This window comes from Schistocerca piceifrons, chromosome 2 (genome assembly GCF_021461385.2).
Source record: "Schistocerca piceifrons isolate TAMUIC-IGC-003096 chromosome 2, iqSchPice1.1, whole genome shotgun sequence".
NCBI classification, from domain to species: domain Eukaryota; kingdom Metazoa; phylum Arthropoda; class Insecta; order Orthoptera; family Acrididae; genus Schistocerca; species Schistocerca piceifrons.
In genome coordinates, this window is record NC_060139.1 from 455,311,274 (window position 1) to 455,331,610 (window position 20,337).

General features: G+C 39.3%; 1 protein-coding gene across 8 annotated transcripts in view; it reads right to left on the bottom strand.

Annotated features, from left to right (window-relative positions):
• The window catches only part of LOC124776830, a 322,032-nt gene that overhangs the window by 150,221 nt on the left and 151,474 nt on the right, over positions 1-20,337 (bottom strand). For 7 of the 8 annotated variants that reach the window (XM_047251996.1, XM_047251994.1, XM_047251989.1 and 4 more), the window contains 2 exons: positions 19,190-19,309; positions 16,814-16,996 (listed from right to left, as the gene is read on the bottom strand). In XM_047251996.1, the coding sequence (XP_047107952.1) occupies positions 16,814-16,996; positions 19,190-19,309 (303 nt within the window). The remainder of the gene's footprint in view (positions 1-16,813; positions 16,997-19,189; positions 19,310-20,337) is intronic. The other variant, XM_047251997.1, reaches the window with a different exon arrangement.

The following is a 20,337-nucleotide window of genomic DNA, read 5'->3' on the forward strand; positions in this document are numbered from 1 at the left end:
TTCAGTTGACCTGCTTACTACCATAATAATTATTTGTTTTAACTAATTACTGAATGTATTTTAATAGGTAACTATTGTCAAAGAAGGAAAATAAAAATTTCAACATAATTTTGTGATTTTACAAAGCATAATACAACGAATAATTTTCTTAAATCATTGTGTGTGTGTGTGTGTGTGTGTGTGGGGGGGGGGGGGGGGGGGCCTCTGCCCCCACTCCCCCCAAACAAATTTCTGGGGCGGGGGGGGGGGGGGGGCCTCGAGCCCCCTCAGGCCCCATGGAGTTGGCAGCTGTGTATCTAACTTAAAACTGACTGAGAGAAAGAAAACAAGATTTTTTCAGCACAGCACTTTCTTTCTCACAACAGGTTTAAACAGAAAATCTGTACATTGTTTAAAAACTATGTAGACTAAGTTGTTGGAATGTTAGTAGAGTATTGTGTAACATTTTGAAGTAAAAAGGTCTCAAGATTTTTGCTGACAACATTTCCCCTTCATATATTAAATATAAATTTATATATTACATATATTTAAAAAGTATGGAAACATGACTTTATCACAGTATAATGTAAACTAGAAAAAAGAATAGGTCAAGAACTTTTCAATATATTTATCAACATTTTCCCTTTAGTATTACATATATATTGAGAAAAATATGCAGTCTATGTCCATCCAAAAGAATATTAGAATAGCATGTAAAAATCTTAACTAAAGCAGTCAAGGACTTTCCAAGATATTTGCTAATTATGTTTCTTGTCTGAACATTAACTAGAATATCATATAATGAAAAATTTGAAGTGAACTAGCCAAGTGCTTTACAAAATTTTTGCTACCAACATTTTATCTTTATATAAATGTGTAGCCTATGCCCATCAGAATGTTTATTGCAGTTTGTATAAGAATTTGAAGTAAATCAGGGAAGAACTTTGAGATTTTTGGTAACAATGTTAATCTACATCTTGTCATCATGTAGAAGTATAGAGTTTATATATATAATGCAACTGGATAGATAAAAAAAACTCTATTTACCAAGCAGTGGCATAAGAACACACAAAATTGTTCAAATGGCTCTGAGCACTATGGGACTTAACATCTTAGGTCATCAGTCCCCTAGAACTTAAAACTACTTAAACCTAACTAACCTAAGGACATCACACAACACCCAGTCATCACGAGGCAGAGAAAATCCCTGACCCCGCCGAGAATCGAACCCGGGAACCCGGGCACGGGAAGCGAGAAGCGAGAACGCTACCGCACGACCACGAGCTGCCGACAAGAACACACATATAAAAGGTACTACAGTTTGCATGCTTTTGAAGCTAGTGGTTGCTTCTGGCAGAAGTGGAAGAAAAAGGGGTGAAGGAAAAAGACTGGGAAAATTTAGGAAAAAGGATAGAGTTGTTGAAAGTTGCCTAGAGCCCCGGATCAGGGGAGACTTACTGGATGGGATGAGATGGAATGTCTGGATCGGTCTTTCTGTCTCATCCCATCCAGTCTCTTCCTGTTCCTTCATCCCTATTCCCTCCCCTTCAACCTTTCTGCCAGGAGGAGAAGCCACTGATTCTGAAAGCTTGCAAACTTTAATATCTTTTATATGTGTGTTCTCCTTCCACCTCTTGGTGAGTGGATTTTTTTATCTATCCAATTACATTTTATTTTCAAAATTTGATTATTTTTGTAGATTTTACACACATATTTGCACACCATATACATTGTAAAATATGTAGCCTACATCGGTCTGAATGTTTATTACAGTATCATGGGAAAGTTTGACGTAGGTTCAACCAACAACTTTTCAAAACTTTTGGTAACAACATTAAACTACAACTTGTCTTTATACAGTAGTACAGATTAGTGATCGTGACATCATCATAGTGACAATGGTTCATTAAGTTAATAAATGCTACAAGAGTTTATATTATGGAAAGAGCATGTGCTAATGTGCTACAGCACACAATAAATCTTGCACTAAAATTACGAATGCAAGACAGAAACTGCACTAAAATTAGGCTATTTCTCTTCAAATGTGAGCTTGTACGCAAATAAAAATGGATTAAAACGTGTTTGTAGTGCTCCCTACACAACAACCAGAAACCAGTGTTAAGTGCTGAAATGATTGTCAGCTATGTTATGATCAACTCAGACAAGGAACACAGCTGTCTGTTCTCAACTACACATGCTCTGATGTAACATCATCCCTTGCTCACAGCACCAGGTCATATTTTTCTTTGGAACTGTGTGTAGCATAATGTGGAAGCATAGAGCATGAAGAATTTTTGAGGAGCTGGTGCTGTAATGGTGCAGTGGCCACATGATTTAACGCACAGTCTGATAATTCGCAGACCCAGGTTCAATTCCTGCTATCCGCAACATTTTTTAAAAAAAATTCCTTGCAATGTCAAACTAATAATTATAATTTTAAATATATTTAAACAGATCAATTTATAAATATTCAATTTTGTTTTGATTACTACTATTGTAAGTCAAAAGGTTATAGGCTAGATGGTAGTTAAAAAAAAAAAAATAAATGTGAGTATACAATGCAATTTATTATGAAAGTGTTTTCTGTGGATGATCTGCTAAACAGGCCATTTTCCAGTAGCTGTTAGGAGCAGAAAGTGTGTTAAAGAGTTAAGTGAATCTACTTTAAATGTAAACCTAACACCAGAAGGGTGCAGGAAAAGGCTCACATAACACTAAAATCTTTTAAATACTTGCAAAATATTTTGATCAGCTTCTCAATTATCCAGAACCAACCCATAAGCTCAAATACTCAAACACTCATCAAAGTCTAGAAGAAGAATTTCCCCAAACTATAAAAGAACTTGAAGAAGTTATTAAAACCTTTGACAGGTTGTCTGCATATGTTTGTTAACATTGTGTCATTCTGCTTATATGAAACATGTTACCACATTTTGTAGTAATGCATCCTGAATTCAGACAGTCAGAGATTTATAACTTCTAATTATAATTTCAATTACATACCATTTAAACAATAATACATAATATCCTGAATGTTTGATGTTATTTATGCTATAGCAGTAGCACCCACCAAGTTAGTGCAATTTTAGCCATAGTTACGGCTGGCAGTCTCTGTTGGTTGTTGCCAGTAATGTTTACAGCAATGGATCTATTTAATTGGTGCAATAAAAATAGAGTAATAATGTAAAATGGTGTATGGATTATGCTTATTGCAATTACTAAATACCTAGGCAAACGTCTCAAAAATGAGATCGACAGGAAGTGCAAAATGTCTAAGCAGGGATGGCTAGAGGACAAATGTAAGGATGTAGAGGCCTATCTCACTAAGGGTAAGATAGATACTGCCTACAGGAAAATTAAAGAGACCTTTGGAGATAAGAGAACGACTTGTATGAATATCAAGAGCTCAGATGGAAACCCAGTTCCAAGCAAAGAAGGGAAAGCAGAAAGGTGGAAGGAGTATATAGAGGGTCTATACAAGGGCAATGTACTTGAGGACAATATTATGAAAATGGAAAAGGATGTAGATGAAGATGAAATGGGAGATATGATACTGCGTGAAGAGTTTGACAGAGCACTGAAAGATCTGAGTCTAAACAAGACCACCGGAGTAGACAACATTCCATTGGAACTACTGACGGCCTTGGGAGAGCCAGTCCTGACAAAACTCTACCATCTGGCGAGCAAGATGTATGAAACAGGCGAAATACCCTCAGACTTCAAGAAGAATATAATAATTCCAATCCCAAAGAAAGCAGGTGTTGACAGATGTGAAAATTACCAAACAATCAGTCACAGCTGCAAAATACTAACACGAATTCTTTACAGACGAATGGAAAAACTAGTAGAAGCCAACCTCAGGGAAGATCAGTTTGGATTCCGTAGAAACACTGGAACACGTGAGGCAATACTGACCTTACGACTTATCTTAGAAGAAGGATTAAGGAAAGGCAACCCTACGTTTCTAGCATTTGTAGACTTAGAGAAAGCTTTTGACAATGTTGACTGGAATACTCTCTTTCAAATTCTAAAGGTGGCAGGGGTAAAATACAGGGAGCGAAAGGCTATTTACAATTTGTACAGAAACCAGATGGCAGTTATAAGTGTCGAGGGACGTGAAAGGGAAGCAGTGGTTGGGAAGGGAGTAAGACAGGGCTGTAGCCTCTCCCCGATGTTGTTCAATCTGTATATTCAGCAAGCAGTAAAGGAAACAAAAGAAAAATTCAGAGTAGGTATTAAAATTCAAGGAGAAGAAATAAAAACTTTGAGGTTCGCCGATGACATGGTAATTCTGTCAGAAACAGCAAAGGACTTGGAAGAGCAGTTGAATGGAATGGACAGTGTCTTGAAAGCAGGATATAAGATGAACATCAACAAAAGCAAAACAAGGATAATGGAATGTAGTCGAATTAAGTCAGGTGATGCTGAGGGAATTAGATTAGGAAATGAGACACTTAAAGTAGTAAGGGAGTTTTGCTATTTGGGGAGCAAAATAACTGATGATGGTCGAAGTAGAGAGGATATAAAATGTAGGCTGGCAATGGCAAGGAAAGCGTTTCTGAAGAAGAGGAATTTGTTAATGTCGAGTATAGATTTAAGTGTCAGGAAGTCGTTTCTGAAAGAATTTGTATGGAGTGTAGCCATGTATGGAAGTGAAACATGGACGATAAATAGTTTGGACAAGAAGAGAATAGAAGCTTTCGAAATGTGGTGCTACAGAAGAATGCTGAAGATTAGATGGGTAGATCACATAACTAATGAGAAAGTATTGAATAGGATTGGGGAGAAGAGAAGTTTGTGGCACAACTTGACCAGAAGAAGGGATCGGTTGGTAGGACATGTTCTGAGGCATCAAGGGATCAGCAATTTAGTATTGGAGGGCAGCGTGGAGGGTAAAAATCGTAGAGGGAGGGTAAAAATCGTAGAGGGAGACCAAGAGATGAATACACTAAGCAGATTCAGAAGGATGTAGGTTGCAGTAGGTACTGGGAGATGAAAAAGCTTGCACAGGATAGAGTAGCATGGAGAGCTGCATCAAACCAGTCTCAGGACTGAAGACCACAACAACAACTAGGCAAAGTTACGGATTAATATATTTTAAATTGTTCTTAGCTGTGCACTTACCATTTGAGTTTTTCTCTCAGTAATTGACACTGGCAGTTGGTTCAATAAAAGCACCTGTAGTTTTATGAAGCTCTTTATTTGCAAGGATTTATTAGTTTCATGATTCTCAAATGGCAGATGTTTTACACAGGGACATAGTGAATTATGAGCAAAATTTAAACTTACTGTAAACCACATTCTAAAGAAGTATGTGCTAAGTAAGTGGATTAAGGACAGAAAAGACACACAGCGGTTTAATGACAAAATTCAGAAAATGCTGATGAAGCGGAGATTGTTGCACCGTGCATCTTTAAAATGATCAATGAACGAAGCATACAACTACTTTCAGCATCATACTTTAGAGGAAAATCTTGTCTAGAATCCATGAAAATTTTAGTCCTGCATAAAATCGCTGAGTGGGTTGAGGAATTCTCTCCAAATATTCGTCGACCAGTCTGGTGTGGAAATACAAAACAGCACAAGAAAAGCTAAGTTTCTAAATTTTGCTTTCAGAATTATTCACACTGGAAATCTCTCACCCCGCATTAAGTTCAAACTGACTGGAAAAATGTGCAGGTGTTTTTGTTGTTGTTGTTGTTGTTGTGGTCTTCAGTCCTGAGACTGGTTTGATGCAGCTCTCCATGCTACTCTATCCTGTGCAAGCTTTTTCATCTCCCAGTACCTACTGCAACCTACATCCTTCTGAATCTGCTTAGTGTATTCATCTCTTGGTTTCCCTCTACGATTTTTACCCTCCACGCTGCCCTCCAATACTAAATTCGTGATCCCTTGATGCCTCAGAACATGTCCTACCAACCGATCCCTTCTTCTGGTCAAGTTGTGCCACAAACTTCTCTTCTCCCCAATCCTATTCAATACTTCCTCATTAGTTATGTGATCTACCCATCTAATCTTCAGCATTCTTCTGTAGCACCACATTTCGATAGCTTCTATTCTCTTCTTGTCCAAACTATTTATCGTCCATGTTTCACTTCCATACATGGCTACACTCCATACAAATACTTTCAGAAATGACTTCCTGACACTTAAATCAATACTGGATGTTAACAAATTTCTCTTCTTCAGAAATGCTTTCCTTGCCATTGCCAGCCTACATTTTATATCCTCTCTACTTCAACCATCATCAGTTATTTTGCTCCCCAAATAGCAAAACTCCCTTACTACTTTAAGTGCCTCATTTCCTAATCTAATTCCCTCAGCATCACCCAACTTAATTAGACTACATTCCATTATCCTTGTTTTGCTTTTGTTGATGTTCATCTTATATCTTCCTTTCAAGACACTGTCCATTCCGTTCAACTGCTCTTCCAAGTCCTTTGCTGTCTCTGACAGAATTACAATGTCATCGGCGAACCTCAAAGTTTTTATTTCTTCTCCATGAATTTTAATACCTACTCCGAATTTTTCTTTTGTTTCCTTTACTGCTTGCTCAATATACAGATTGAACAACATCGGGGAGAGGCTACAACCCTGTCTTACTCCCTTCCCAACCACTGCTTCCCTTTGATGTCCCTCGACTCTTATAACTGCCATCTGGTTTCTGTACAAATTGTAAATAGCCTTTCGCTCCCTGTATTTTACCCCTGCCACCTTTAGAATTTGAAAGAGTATTCCAGTCAACATTGTCAAAAGCTTTCTCTAAGTCTACAAATGCTAGAAACGTACATTTGCCTTTCCTTAATCTTTCTTCTAAGATAAGTTGTAAGGTCAGTATTGCCTCACGTGTTCCAGTGTTTCTACGGAATCCAAACTGATCTTCCCCGAGGCTGGCTTCTACTAGTTTTTCCATTCTTCTGTAAAGAATTCGTGTTAGTATTTTGCTGCTGTGACTTATTAAACTGATAGTTTGGTGATTACTGTATATAAAAAGGGTAAAATAACGGTCCCGAAAAATTACAGGCCAATATCCATAACATTAGTTTACTACAGAATTCTAGAGTGTATTCCAAGTTCGAATATAATGAATCTCCTCAAGACTGAAAAGCTTCTGTCCACAAATCAGTATGGATTTACAAGCGTCACTCATGCAAAACTCAGCCTGCTCTTTTCTCTAATAATAACCTGTGAACCACGGATGAGGAATGACAGGCAGATTCGATATTACCTGATTTCTGGGAAAGCATTTCACAAACTGCCTCACTGCAGACAGTTAAAGGTCTGAGCATAAGGAATATGTTCTCAGATATGTGAGCTGCAAAGAGACTTCTTCAGTAACAGAACTCATGTTATATACTGATGACATAATGACTTGTATGATGTTACACTTATGGGTGTGGGCACCATCAAGGGCATTCCAAGATAGGAAGTCAGAGACACAATGCAGAGAACAGGCAAAAGTGGAGATAAATAGTAACATTAGTGCCCTGCAAATTGTGAACGTTCTGGGCAGTTGTGCCAGGGGAGAAGTTTCGTTTCAGAGAATTAACTGGTAATCCCATCCACCACCTAGATGTTTTTGTAAGGCATCACAGCTGAAGATCACCACAAAAAGGCACACCTTAGCAGAGGCAGCAAGTTTGATACCTGTACCCTTGAGAACTGGTTAGAATGCTACTACTGCAGTTCCCACTCACAAAAGGACTGAGGGAAGGTCCAAGTGACGTAACATACTGTTGTCACTGGCCATAATAGGAGTGACAGCGATGTTTAACTACCAGCTGAACATTGTTGCTACCAAACTTGGAGTTTGTTAATTTGAAGTCCAGAAGCATCCCTTCCTATCGACTAGGAGCAGGGGAGGAGTCTAAATGTGGTTGGCCAAGGGTGGCCTACAGTTGGCCTGGAGGTGCAGAGCAACTCGTCAGATTGGCTGAAGCTTGTTAAGTGCCAGTGGACTGATGGAAAGATTATAGCAATGGTGAAATAATGCACCGAGTTCACAGATAGATCGTTGGGGCACCAACACCATGTCATTCGTGGCCAGCCTTGGTAAACTCCGACATGTCTGTTTTTCTAATCTGGAGTACTGCTTTCAAGCTTGAACTTAACATGCTGCTAGTGTCGGCTATTTCTGTTAGAACTCACCTCTGTGCAATCAGACACTGATTTCTGTTGTGCCTCCTTTGCTTTTCCTAAAGTTTAGAATTACCTTTCAGTATAGAAGTTAGACTGATTGATAGTAAATAATGTTAATCAGATTGCTGAATTTCTTGAGTCTCCTGCAGCAAGCACCCTGTCGAGTCCCAAAATCCGCGCATTTTGTAGGTGCCATGTGACAGCATTTTGCGATGATCCATGTTATCAATGTGTCTCCACTGGGAATCTGTCTTTCTGCATTTGCTCCTCCCCACTCAGAAATTGCAGACGGACTTTAAACCCCATCTTTCCTATACCCTGGGTTAGGACACAACATAGGCAAACATTTTCTGGTGTCAAATGCGAGGTATTTTCTTAACGATTTTTGAGATAGATAGGGGCTTCACACACATGCAGCCCAACATTATGACTGTACTGCTGGCTTTGAGACTCATATGAGAAGCAGCACTAGCGCTCCAATGAGAACAGATGGAGCACAAAGAGCATAAGAAAGATGGAGAGGCCTAGAGAACATGCCTGATGAGGGAAGACATGGCCAGGACAATGTTACCTACATGACTTCACAACAACATGGGGGTCAAAGGTATAGCCAAGCAACAAAAAAGAGCAGTGGGTGCGGTCCATGGAGGACCACAAGGGCAACAACACACAGTGACAGTGCAACCCAGCAGCAGAGCGTGCCATTGTCACTTTCAGTGGCAGTGGTGGCCACCGAGCAGACAGCTGGCGACAGCGAGCAACGGCCTGGCACAGCAAAGCAGAGGGCATCGCGACACAACGACCGTCGCAGTGTCAGATAGTGCTTGGCTCAGCGCACCTCAGCACAGCATGGCTCTTTCAGCAGCGACGCTGTCTCGTGTTGCCTCTGCACAATTGTCAGCAGATAAAAGAAACTCATGGCCTTATCTAACATTGTAGTTGCTGAAGGCAGAGCAGTAGCATCTAATATTAGTGTCAGTGATGTCCTTAAACTCAATCCCCGGCTTTCATTGGTACAAAATCAGCATTAAATAAAATTATTAACAATGTGGACATAGCTTTTGAATTAGTACATGAAACAAACAATCCAATGGTGTTAAAATTCATAAAAGCTCATATTTAGGGTCCTGCACAAGGTAAACTGCTCATGCGTGAATTATCTTCCACATGGGAAGAAGTGACAAATATATTGTTGGAAAATTACACATGTAAGTGTACTTTGGGTTACCATGTTTGTAATATGTTTTCTAGTACGCAATCAAAGGAGGAATCAATTGCAGATTGGACCAGTAAAGTAGATACATGTCAACATCAGCTTTGTGAAGCTTTCCATCATGCAACGTCAGCACCATAACTCATTAGTAGGAAAATTAAACAGAGCAATATTCATTCAGGGAGTCTATGGTGATCGCATACAGACAACTGTATGTGCAAGGGGCAGAAACAGCAGCTCACTGAGGCCTTGACGGAAAAGTTGGTAATTATATCCACCAAGAAGAAAGGTTTTGGTGACAAAAGTCATCAGGACAAGACAGGGAAGGTAACCCGTAACTGTTTCTTATGTGGACGTGTAAGGCAAACGTCTAAGGATTGCAGCAGTAATGTTAAATGTAAAACCTGTGGCAAATCAGGGCATCTAATGTGAGATTGCTGAATTGAGAAAAGAATTCGCAAAGTAGAATCGGCGCCAAGCGTGTTGAGAGTCAGAGGTCTCAAAGACAGCCAGGTGTAAAAGTTGCAATTTATTGGGACATACAGGTCCTTGTAAGAAAGTTAAACCAGTCGTGTGTTTCACATGTTGTAGGCCAGGGTACATGGTTAAAGAGTGTACTCAGAAATCATGGTAGTCTGTGAAAAATAAGAAGCTGGGGAACAAAAGGAAAGCATACAATTACAGTCACTTTATGCTGAACTGGGAAAGGTATTCAAAGTCAACTGTGAAACTAAAGATGAGTTTGTAGAATTGAACTGCCCACAGAATACAGTAAATTCATTAAAATTGCTTCTAGATAATGGAGCACAAATTAACTTGTTCAGTATGAAGTATCTGCAAAGCCACATTGGGTACAGACCTGAAAAAGTATAAGGATTAAAGGTATCACAAGTTATGTATGGGATAGTGGTTTTAGATCTTGGAATAGACTGGGAATTAAGACTGAAATATAAGTTTTATCAGGTAGGAGGGGAATTGGATTTTCCCTATTCTAGCTTAATTGGTAGAGGTTCCTTTACAAAGCATGGTGTAAAAATTGATTATGCCAAGGGAACATTGTGGATAGGGGGCAGGGCCATTTAACTGTTTATGGAGATAGAAGTGCAGAACGCAAGTACACAAGGGCAGGGGCTTAGGAAGACACAAACAGATTTTGAAATTGCACAGTGTGGATGCAGTGGAGTTCAAAATTCTCTGAGCTGTTCAGAGGGGCCAGTAAACAACAATATGCTGAACAAATGGAAAAGTGAACGAGGGGCCAGTAGACAGATGTGTTATTGATGGGAAACGGATGCTACAGTGTCTAAGGTAGGCCAGGTGGCTAAAATAAAGTTGGGACCTCATGAAGGGAGGATTTTCAGGGTAATGGTTGCAGATACCAGGTGTTGTCAAGAAAAGAGAGTTGCAGGAAGGCTTGTACCTACCAGAGGCATTGGTGAGAGTATGAAAAAGCTCTTGTGTAATTAGCATGTTAAACACATGGGAAGTGGTGGTTTTTATGGAGGTGCCTCACACACTGTGATGGAAGCAGTTCTACCACGTAGTCCAAGTCCACAGCAGACTGTGCACAAGGTAAACAAAGTATTGAGTGAAGAAAAAATTGAGAAACAGTTTATTAAAAGAAAACTTGTGGTTAAATCATTTAAATGTTGAAGAAAAACAGCCATAATTGAGGTGTCTTCTGCGTATAACGATATCTACCATCTGCCAGGGGATAATCTGACATACACAGATACAATCCAGCATAAAATGAAACTGATTCTCAAAGTAGAGGGATGAATAATTTTCTCTCGTCCTTACAGAATACCAGAAGTGCACAAAGAAGCATTACAAAATGAGATGAAACAGCTGTTGGAAGACAATATAAAAGTATCTTCAACAAGTGCCTATAATTTCCCATTACTCATGATTCCCAAAAAGATGGATGCATCTGATAAAAGGAAAATACAGGACGATAGCTCATTACAAAAAACTAAAGAACATTACTGTCAACACAGTCTTACCACTTCCATATACAAATGAAATTTTGTATAGACTGGGTAAGGTAAAATATTTTTCAATGCTTTATTTGGCTACAGGATGCTATCAGCTGTTACTAGATCTAAAAGACTGAGAGCTGACAGCTTTTAGTACACCATATGCCCCTTATACATACAAAAGAATGCCAATGGGACTCTGTTCTGCACCCTCCACATTCCAAAAATTGATGAATTTGGGTCTAATGGATTACAGGGTGAAAAGATGTTTATTTATTTAGACAACATAGCAATTTTTGGCCCATTGCTGGAAGAACATAATGCCTGATTGTGTGAGGTTTTTGAGAGGCTAAGGCAACATAATCTGAAGTTGCAGGTGGATAAATGTGAATTTGTTAGGGAAGAGATTAAATACCAGTGGCATGTCTTAACTGAAGATGGGTTAAAACCAGACCCAAACAAACTAAAAGCAGTGGTGGAATATCCCAAACCCAGTACAACATAACTTTTAAAAAGTTCTCAGGTTAATTGGGTACTAGAGATTCTTCCTAAGTGACTTTTGTAGAGTGGCAAAACCACAACGTGAGTTGTTGAACAAGTTGTTAATTATGAATGGGGCACCAAGCAAGAAGACGTGTTCCAAGTGCTAAAACAGAAGCTACTCAATCCCTCCATATTACAGTACCCAGATTTTTCCAAAAAAAGTTTATTAACATCACTGACATGAGCCAGGACACTATTGGCCCAGCCCTTAGCCAAGGAGAAGTAGGTAAAAATCTTCCAGTTGCAAATGCATCCAGAACTTTGAATAATGCTGAGAAAAATTATAGCACAATTGAAAGAGTGTTATTGGCTGTAATTTGGGCAGTCAAACGTTGCAGACCATATGTTTTTGGTTGTAAGTTAACCATTTGTATAGATCATAAACCATTGCAGTGGGTCAGAAATACTAGTGATCTGTCCTCATGGTTAATGATACTCAGATTGTAATTAGAGGAGTATGATTATGAAATTTTATACAAAAAAGGCAAGAACAACTGAGTAGCAGATGTATTGTCAAAGATAAGGGAAGTACAGACAGCTGATGCTGAAACAGAGGCAAATGAAAGTAAGGAAGTGCCAACAGTTGAAGACGAACAGCAGGAGATAACTGCTGAACAAGAAGCAGAAATTTTGTCGGAATTCTGTGACACAGTTATAGGTGGTAATCAAGGGTTAATAAGAACTTACAATTAAATTAAGAAATAGAGAGTGTGGTCTGGTGTGAAGAAGGATATTGAGGAATACATCAGAAAATATGGTAGTTGAACCCTCCCCAGCCCCCCTCCTCCCCCCCCCCCCCCAAAAACGACTATTGGTTACAACACCAACACCAGAAGGAGTGTTTGATAGGAGTGACATTGATACCATTGATTCACTGTTACTTATAATTACAATGATTATGTGCTCAAATTAAAAGAGAAAATGAGACAGATGCACCAATGTGCCAGAGATTAACAGTACAAGCAGAAGACAAAGAGTACTATGATAGAGACCAGAATCCATAAGATTTTAAAACAGATGACCAAAGCTTATTGTATGATTAAAGCGTTAGAAGGGACAGCACCCATAAGCTAGACATGCAGTGATGTGGCCCATACACTGCAGTTAGGACAAAGGGCCCGAATGTGGTCATTCATTTAAAGAGAAATAAATTTTTAACAGAGCATGCGGAGAGAGAGAGAAAAATATTTTATTTTTGTTGTGTATTTGCATTAAAAAGTGAAAAGTTAAGTAGCCAACAATTTAAATTTATGTTCTATGCAATGTATGTCTTCATGAAAAATGAACCAATGTTTTACAATGATGCTTCTATGTGTATGTATATATGAGGTGACTTACCGAACAAAAGCGCTGGCAGGTCGATAGACACACAAACATACACACAAAATTCAAGCTTTCGCAACAAACTGTTGCCTCATCAGGAAAGAGGGAGGGAGAGGGGAAGACGAAAGGAAGTGGGTTTTAAGGGAGAGGGTAAGGAGTCATTCCAATCCCGGGAGCGGAAAGACTTACCTTAGGGGGAAAAAAGGACAGGTATACACTTGCACACACGCACATATCCATCCACACATACAGACACAAGCAGACATATTTATGCGAGTGTATACCTGTCCTTTTTTCCCCCTAAGGTAAGTCTTTCCGCTCCCGGGATTGGAATGACTCCTTACCCTCTCCCTTAAAACCCACTTCCTTTCGTCTTCCCCTCTCCCTCCCTCTTTCCTGATGAGGCAACAGTTTGTTGCGAAAGCTTGAATTTTGTGTGTATGTTTGTGTTTGTTTGTGTGTCTATCGACCTGCCAGCGCTTTTGTTCGGTAAGTCACCTCATCTTTGTTTTACATATAATTTTTCCCACGTGGAATGTTTCCTTCCATTATATTGTATGTATATATGTGTATAAAAGAGCAGTGAAAATTGAAACAGTGTACTATATCGATGTTTACATGTGTGGAAAAGTAAAGTGAAGTGAAATACAAACTTTGCAAAGTGTAAAATGTCTATAATGTCATTTCTACAGCTAAGATGTTTTAATTACAACAGAAGCCAGATTACCAATTTGTTGCCAAGTAACAGTCAACAAATTTTTTCCATAGGGGGAGATGTCATATATTGATGACATAACGATTTTTAGATTGTTACGCTTAAGGCTGTGGGAGGCATTAAGGGCAATCCAAGATAAGAAATCAGAGACAGTGCAAAGAGCAGGAAAAGGCAGTAGCGTTTGGGTTACCAGAGCTAAATAGTAACACTAGAGCCCTGCAAATTGCAGATGCTCTGGGCAGGTGTCCCAGGAAAGAAGTTTCACTTCACAGAATTAACTACATATACCACCTAGATGACGTTGTAAAGACACTGTTGTAAAGATGCCACAAGAGAAGATGGCAACTAAAAGGCACATCTTAGCAGAGGAAGCAAGCTTGATACCTGCTCCTGAGAACTGCAAGTCACTGGATTTACACAGGTCAGAACACATCTACAGCAGTCCCCTCTCACATAAGGACTGAGAGTGGGGCCAAGTGACACAACACACTGTTGTCGCTGGCCATAATAGGAGTGGCAGTGACATTTAGCTTTCAGCTGGATGCTGATGCTACCAAACGTGGAGTTTGTTAATGTGAAGTCCAGGAGCATCCCTGTCTATCCAGTAGGAGCAGGGGAGTAGTTGGCCAGAGACGCCATGGAGTTGCAAAGTGACTAGTCAGATTGGCTGAAGCTTGTTAAGTGCCAGTGGACTGATTGGTCGATTATAGTAAAGGAGAAATAGTGCACTACAATGATTCATTAAAAACCCATGTTTTTGAATTCAGAGGGATTTCTCAGTCAGATCGTTGGGGAACTGACTCCGTGTTGCTCGTGGCCAGCCTCAGTAAGCTCCAGCATGTCATTTTTCTCACTTGGAGTGCTGCTCTCATGTTTGTACTTAACATGCTGCTAGTGTTCGCTACTTCTGTTAGGACTCTTTGCTTTTTCTAATATTTAGAATTAGCCTTCAGTGTAGTAGTTAGTATGATCACTAATAGTGTTAATTGGTCCCTTAAATTCCACGAGTCTCCTGCTGCAAGCTTCCTGTTGAGTCCCAAAATCCACACCTCTCACAGGTGCCCTGTGACACTGTTTCGCACTGATCCAAGTTATTGATGTGCCTCTATGGGGAATCTGTCTTTCCGCATTTGCTCCTCACAACTCGGAAAGTGCAGGCTGACCACAAACCCACTGTCTTCCCTCTAAACTAAGTTAGTATACGACACTCAGCACACTGCCTGGGCAGCAAATGTTTATCAGGATATTGTCAGGAGTGCCCCACGGAAATGTGATAGGACCACTCTTGTGCTCTATATACATATTCAACCTGTCATATAGGGTGCAGCAATCTGTGATCATTTTCTGATGATGCTGTAGCGCATGGGAAAGTTTCATTGTACTGTGAGTGTAGGGCCAAACAGGATACGTTTGGCAGAGTTTCTATTTGGTGTGATGAATGGCAACTTGCTCTAAATGTTGAAATATGTAAGGTAAACACAATGAGTAATAGAAAAACAATCCTGTAATGTTTAAACATAGCGTTAGTGGTGTGCTGGAAGTTTTTCCGAGCAAAATGAAGAGTACAGACTATCATCTACTTTTATTTCTTACTGGATATTAACAGTACAGCTGTTGGAAGCTAAAACTGCAGTAGAGACTATCTTTGACTTTTCCTTAAAATGCTGCTCAAGATCAGTGGCCCTGAGTGCTCACATATCTTTTAAAGCCAGGTGAAAGGAGAAACAAGTGCTCCATCATGACAGAAAATGTTAGTCACTGTTCTCCAATTAACAAACTATCTGCTATCTGGTATTGGCTTCTTAACTTTCCTTGAATCTCTTTGTTATCTGTTGCAGTCTTACAATTTTATTTCCTCTGCTCATTTTTATATTTCTGTATACTTTAATTATGATGTAATATCTCTTGCTCTTTCATTACCTGACATAAAATGAACATGTCCCGTTCTCTCATTATTTGTCACTATAAAATGCAAAGCTATTATGATGTGTCCTGATTCAATTCCAAACTTATGGATATATATTTCAAGCAATGGAAAATCCAGGATGGACAAATTACAGTATTATGAAAAGGATAGAGGGCTACTCACCATATAGAAGAGATGCCGAGTTGCAGACAGGGACAACAAAAAGACTGCAAACATGTGAGTTTTTGGCCAAAAGGACTTCAAGTAGACAACAACACACACGGTGTGTGTGTGTGTGTGTGTGTGTGTGTGTGTGTGTGTGTGTGTGTGAGAGAGAGAGAGAGAGAGAGAGAGAGAGAGAGAGAGAGAGACAGCTAGCTAGCTATGCTTTCATGAATGTCTCTTGTTGTCTACTTTAGAAGAAGTCCTTTTGACTGGAAGCTCACACCTTTAGCAGTCTTTTAGTTGTGCCTGTCTGTGACTTGACGTATCATCTGTATGGCGAGTAGCAATCTATCCTTTTCTTAATATTGACATAAATGTTTCAGTGATTTGTGAGTAGATGTTTCTCTTGTGTCCGAAGTAATGACAATAAAATATTAACAAGTTTTTCTAGTCATGCTGTTCTTTTAAATATTTCTCAGTTTCACTACCAATATTAAATCGACAAATGCAGAAAATAAAATACACAGAGAATGCACAGAACTTCCAGCACAGCACCATAACTTGTAGACTGGTGATACCTCGCAACTGACCATCAGTGTGTCCCAGTGGTTAATTTCACTGTATACTAATCTGGATATCCTAGCTTCCATACTCAATAACTTGAGAATTTTGAAGTGTGACATGGCCTCTGAAAGGGTCTACTCAGACACCTGAGCTTGATTGGGGAAATGTTTCAATAAAGAAACAGAACTACTGGCATGCAAGCCGCTAAAGTGGTATCAACCTGATAGGACCCCACCAGACCAAGCTGAAGACATTTATTTATATACCACAACCCACAAAATAAGAGTTACCTCAGTCACCCCTGAAATATCATGTTTATTCACTTCTCCAAACTGGTGATTCTTATAGTGCAATTTTTGCCTTGTATTCTCATGCTCATGCAAACAAGACACATAATGTTCTTCCATACAGCCAGAATCACAAGTTGAAGACACCTGGCTGTTTGTTGGACTTCCTGGACTTCCCATTATGTCCTGAATGGAGAAAAAAAGACAGTCTATTTTTATTTCACCCATGACAAACCTGTATTGAATACATTCTGAAACATAAAATATTAACATGAATTATAAGAATCTGAGCTCGACTAATGGTGAAATTAATTTAAGGCTTTAAGTTTCAAAACTATATAACAAATAACTTTTTTCATCTGATACTACTAACCATATTAAGATTTGTGATGAACTCCAATGGAAGGCTACAGCATTAGAATTATAGCAGTTTTATTTTCCCTGGCACCTTCTATTTTAGTTTGCACAGTGTATCAAGACAACTGAGAAAGTAACAAATATATTTAGTTTATTTTGTCACACAAAAGAAATCACCCTACAGAAAATATTCTACTTCTTTTAAAAACTTGTAAAGTAATGAAGTGGAATCAAACTATGGAGAGTCCACGTTGGAATAACAAAAACTTTTAAAAGAACTGAGTGCTACTCACCATAAAGATGACACATTGAATTGCAGACAGGCACAAGAAAAACTGTTGCACACTGAGCTTTCACCCAGGGACTTTTTCAGAAAAGAAGAGATGACACACCAAACACTTCTTCAGATAAGAAAAACGCATGCGCGCGCGCGCGCGCCCACACACACACACACACACACACACACACACACACACACCCCTCATGCATACATGACTGCTACCTCCAGCCACTCTCGCCAAACTGTAACTGTTGTGTTCAACAAAAGCAACAATTTGGAGTGGAGTAGGGAAGGGGGAGGGATAGCAGGGTACGTGTGTGTGATGGGGGGGGAGATGCAACATCAGGAGGCTGTGGGGGAAGCATGGGAAGGAACTGGATCATGGAAAAGGAGAGGAGGAGAGAAGAGAGAAGACTGGTGGGTGCACTGGCAGAGAGCGGCACACAATGAAGGAGATTGGATACAAAGTGCTGTGTGGGTAAATTGGACAGGTCTTGCACCTGAGTGGTCAACAGGAATATAGTGCCTGTGACACAGGACTGGGGCTGGGAGCAGCATAAGGATGGACTAGGATGTTGTGAGCTTAGGTGGGTGACATAATACCACTTTAGAAGAGGGTGGCATGTATCTTGGATTGGGTGTCCCCAATTTTAGGGCATGACAGATAATCAAAGCCCTGACGAAGGAAGTAATTCAGTTTTCCCAGTCTGGGATGGTAATGAGTAACACATGGAGCACTCCTTTGTAGCTGGCTCTTGAGTGTGGTGGGAGGATGGAAGTCTGTGGATGTATGGCGTGAGAAGTGAATTAGTCACAAACAACAAAATCACTGTCCTGACATTTCTATCATTTTGGGACACGTCAATTATTATGTACATTTTATTCCTAATTTTGCAAAAGTCATTTATCCATTGATCATTGTGGCATAAGTAGTTGATGCCCTGTTGACAACGAGGCATCAGATATGGAGCACAAGCTCAGGTTATGTTAAAGAAAGACGGAGAAGGAAACTGGTTCTGTCGTTTCAAAGGAACCATCACAGTATTTGTTTGAAATGCTTTAGGGAAACCACGGAAAACCTAAGCCTGGATGGCTGGCCAATGATTTGAATCATCATCCTCCTGAACATACGTCCGAAGTGTTAACCACTGCGCACTTCACTCGTTGTGCAATAAGGGTGCTTTTTTCTTTTCCTTAACTTGTCATTGCGCGCTCTATGAATTCAAGGTATCTATAAAACTAAAACCTTCTATGCCTGACTGCACTCTGTTCAGCACTGTGAACTGACTATTTCAGCAAAGGCCACTAGCTAAATTCAGCACACTCTCCATACTCCATGGCCAGTGTTGGACTTTGGCCACTGATTGAAACAACACAAACTCTGTACCTGATTGAATAAATAAATAAAGGTACTTCATCTGCTTCTATGATTTATCAGCGGACATCTACCTAACATCATTACACAAAACTACCTAATTACACCACCCATTCTGGCTCGCACTACATAGCTACAGAAAGCTATACATTACATTGTTTAATAAGATAGCAACCTATTTTGATAGAACACATTTTTTCAGTTGCATTTTCTTTTTCTCATAACACAACACTAAACTAGTCGCTAGCATTATCACCAGTATTGCCTCAAGCAAAAACCTACCTTGAGTACCATGGTAAATTTGATTTATTTGGAACAAATTTTATCCATTTGAACATTGAAACAGTGTACAACATGGCTGGCTCACCTGATGTAATATTGACCTTAGCACCTCAGATTCTTGTTGCTGACAGTTGCTTTGCTTGGTGTCCTGGTTTACATCACAATGCTTTGGCAGCTCTTCCTCCACAGGTGTTCCTATCACACCCTGGACAAAGTGATCAGTAATTTGAATAGTTGATAGCTGGCCTCAAAGTAAAGGCAACTTAACACAGAGAGATCACACATAACCATTGATATATGACATTCTGTGTAATATAACATGAGAGATGAGATTGAAAGTCATTTTAAAAGAATAAATGGGTATGTACATTATAAACAATTGGTTTTCACATTAACTTATGATATCTGTAATGCTACTAATTTGTTGTAGTAATGAATATTATTCATACAATCTTTAAGACACTTGGTACTCTGGCTGATGGGGACTAGATAAATCAGTAAAAATCAAATATAATCAATTGACAATGACAGCTTTCCCTTGCTGCCCAACTTAGACTGACTTCATTAAAAGGTAGTGCCTCATTTACTTGCATATATGAATAAAGACATGATATGTAGAGTTAATGACACATGAAATTAAACTGTACACAGTGAGGACAATTGAGAACAGCACAGGAAATGCCTGCGTACACTGCATTGTGTGCTGGACTAAGATTAATACAATGCAAAATAAGTCAATTATGTCCAAAGTTGTAAATCATCTTGCAAATTTTATCAATTCTCCTACCCCCAACAGCCAATGTGCTGAGAGTCTTCCTGGAGAGCATATTTTGAATATAATATGTTACACATGAAATAAGCTTGTATGTCATGAAAGAAGCTTGCCTGTATTTAAATTTGTTTATCCCAGTTTTTGAATGGAACTGAGTTAATAAGGACGTCTTTTACCAGTGACAAACATAATAGTAAATGGTCACATGACAGAGAGGAATGCTAGTCATGAAATTTAAATTTTATAAAAATATTTTCATCATTATTCCCTTGATATCCAGAGCAATTTATTTAGCTGGATTTAGTCAATGCCGTTGTAAGTGTAGTTTGTACGGTTTTATAAATATGGCTTCAAGGTGTCAGAATTATACATTGAATCTTAATTTCTGGAAATATTTGTACCTTAGAAAAGACGAAGAAATATCTGCCCCTATGAGGATACTCCACAAGCAACTGCACTAC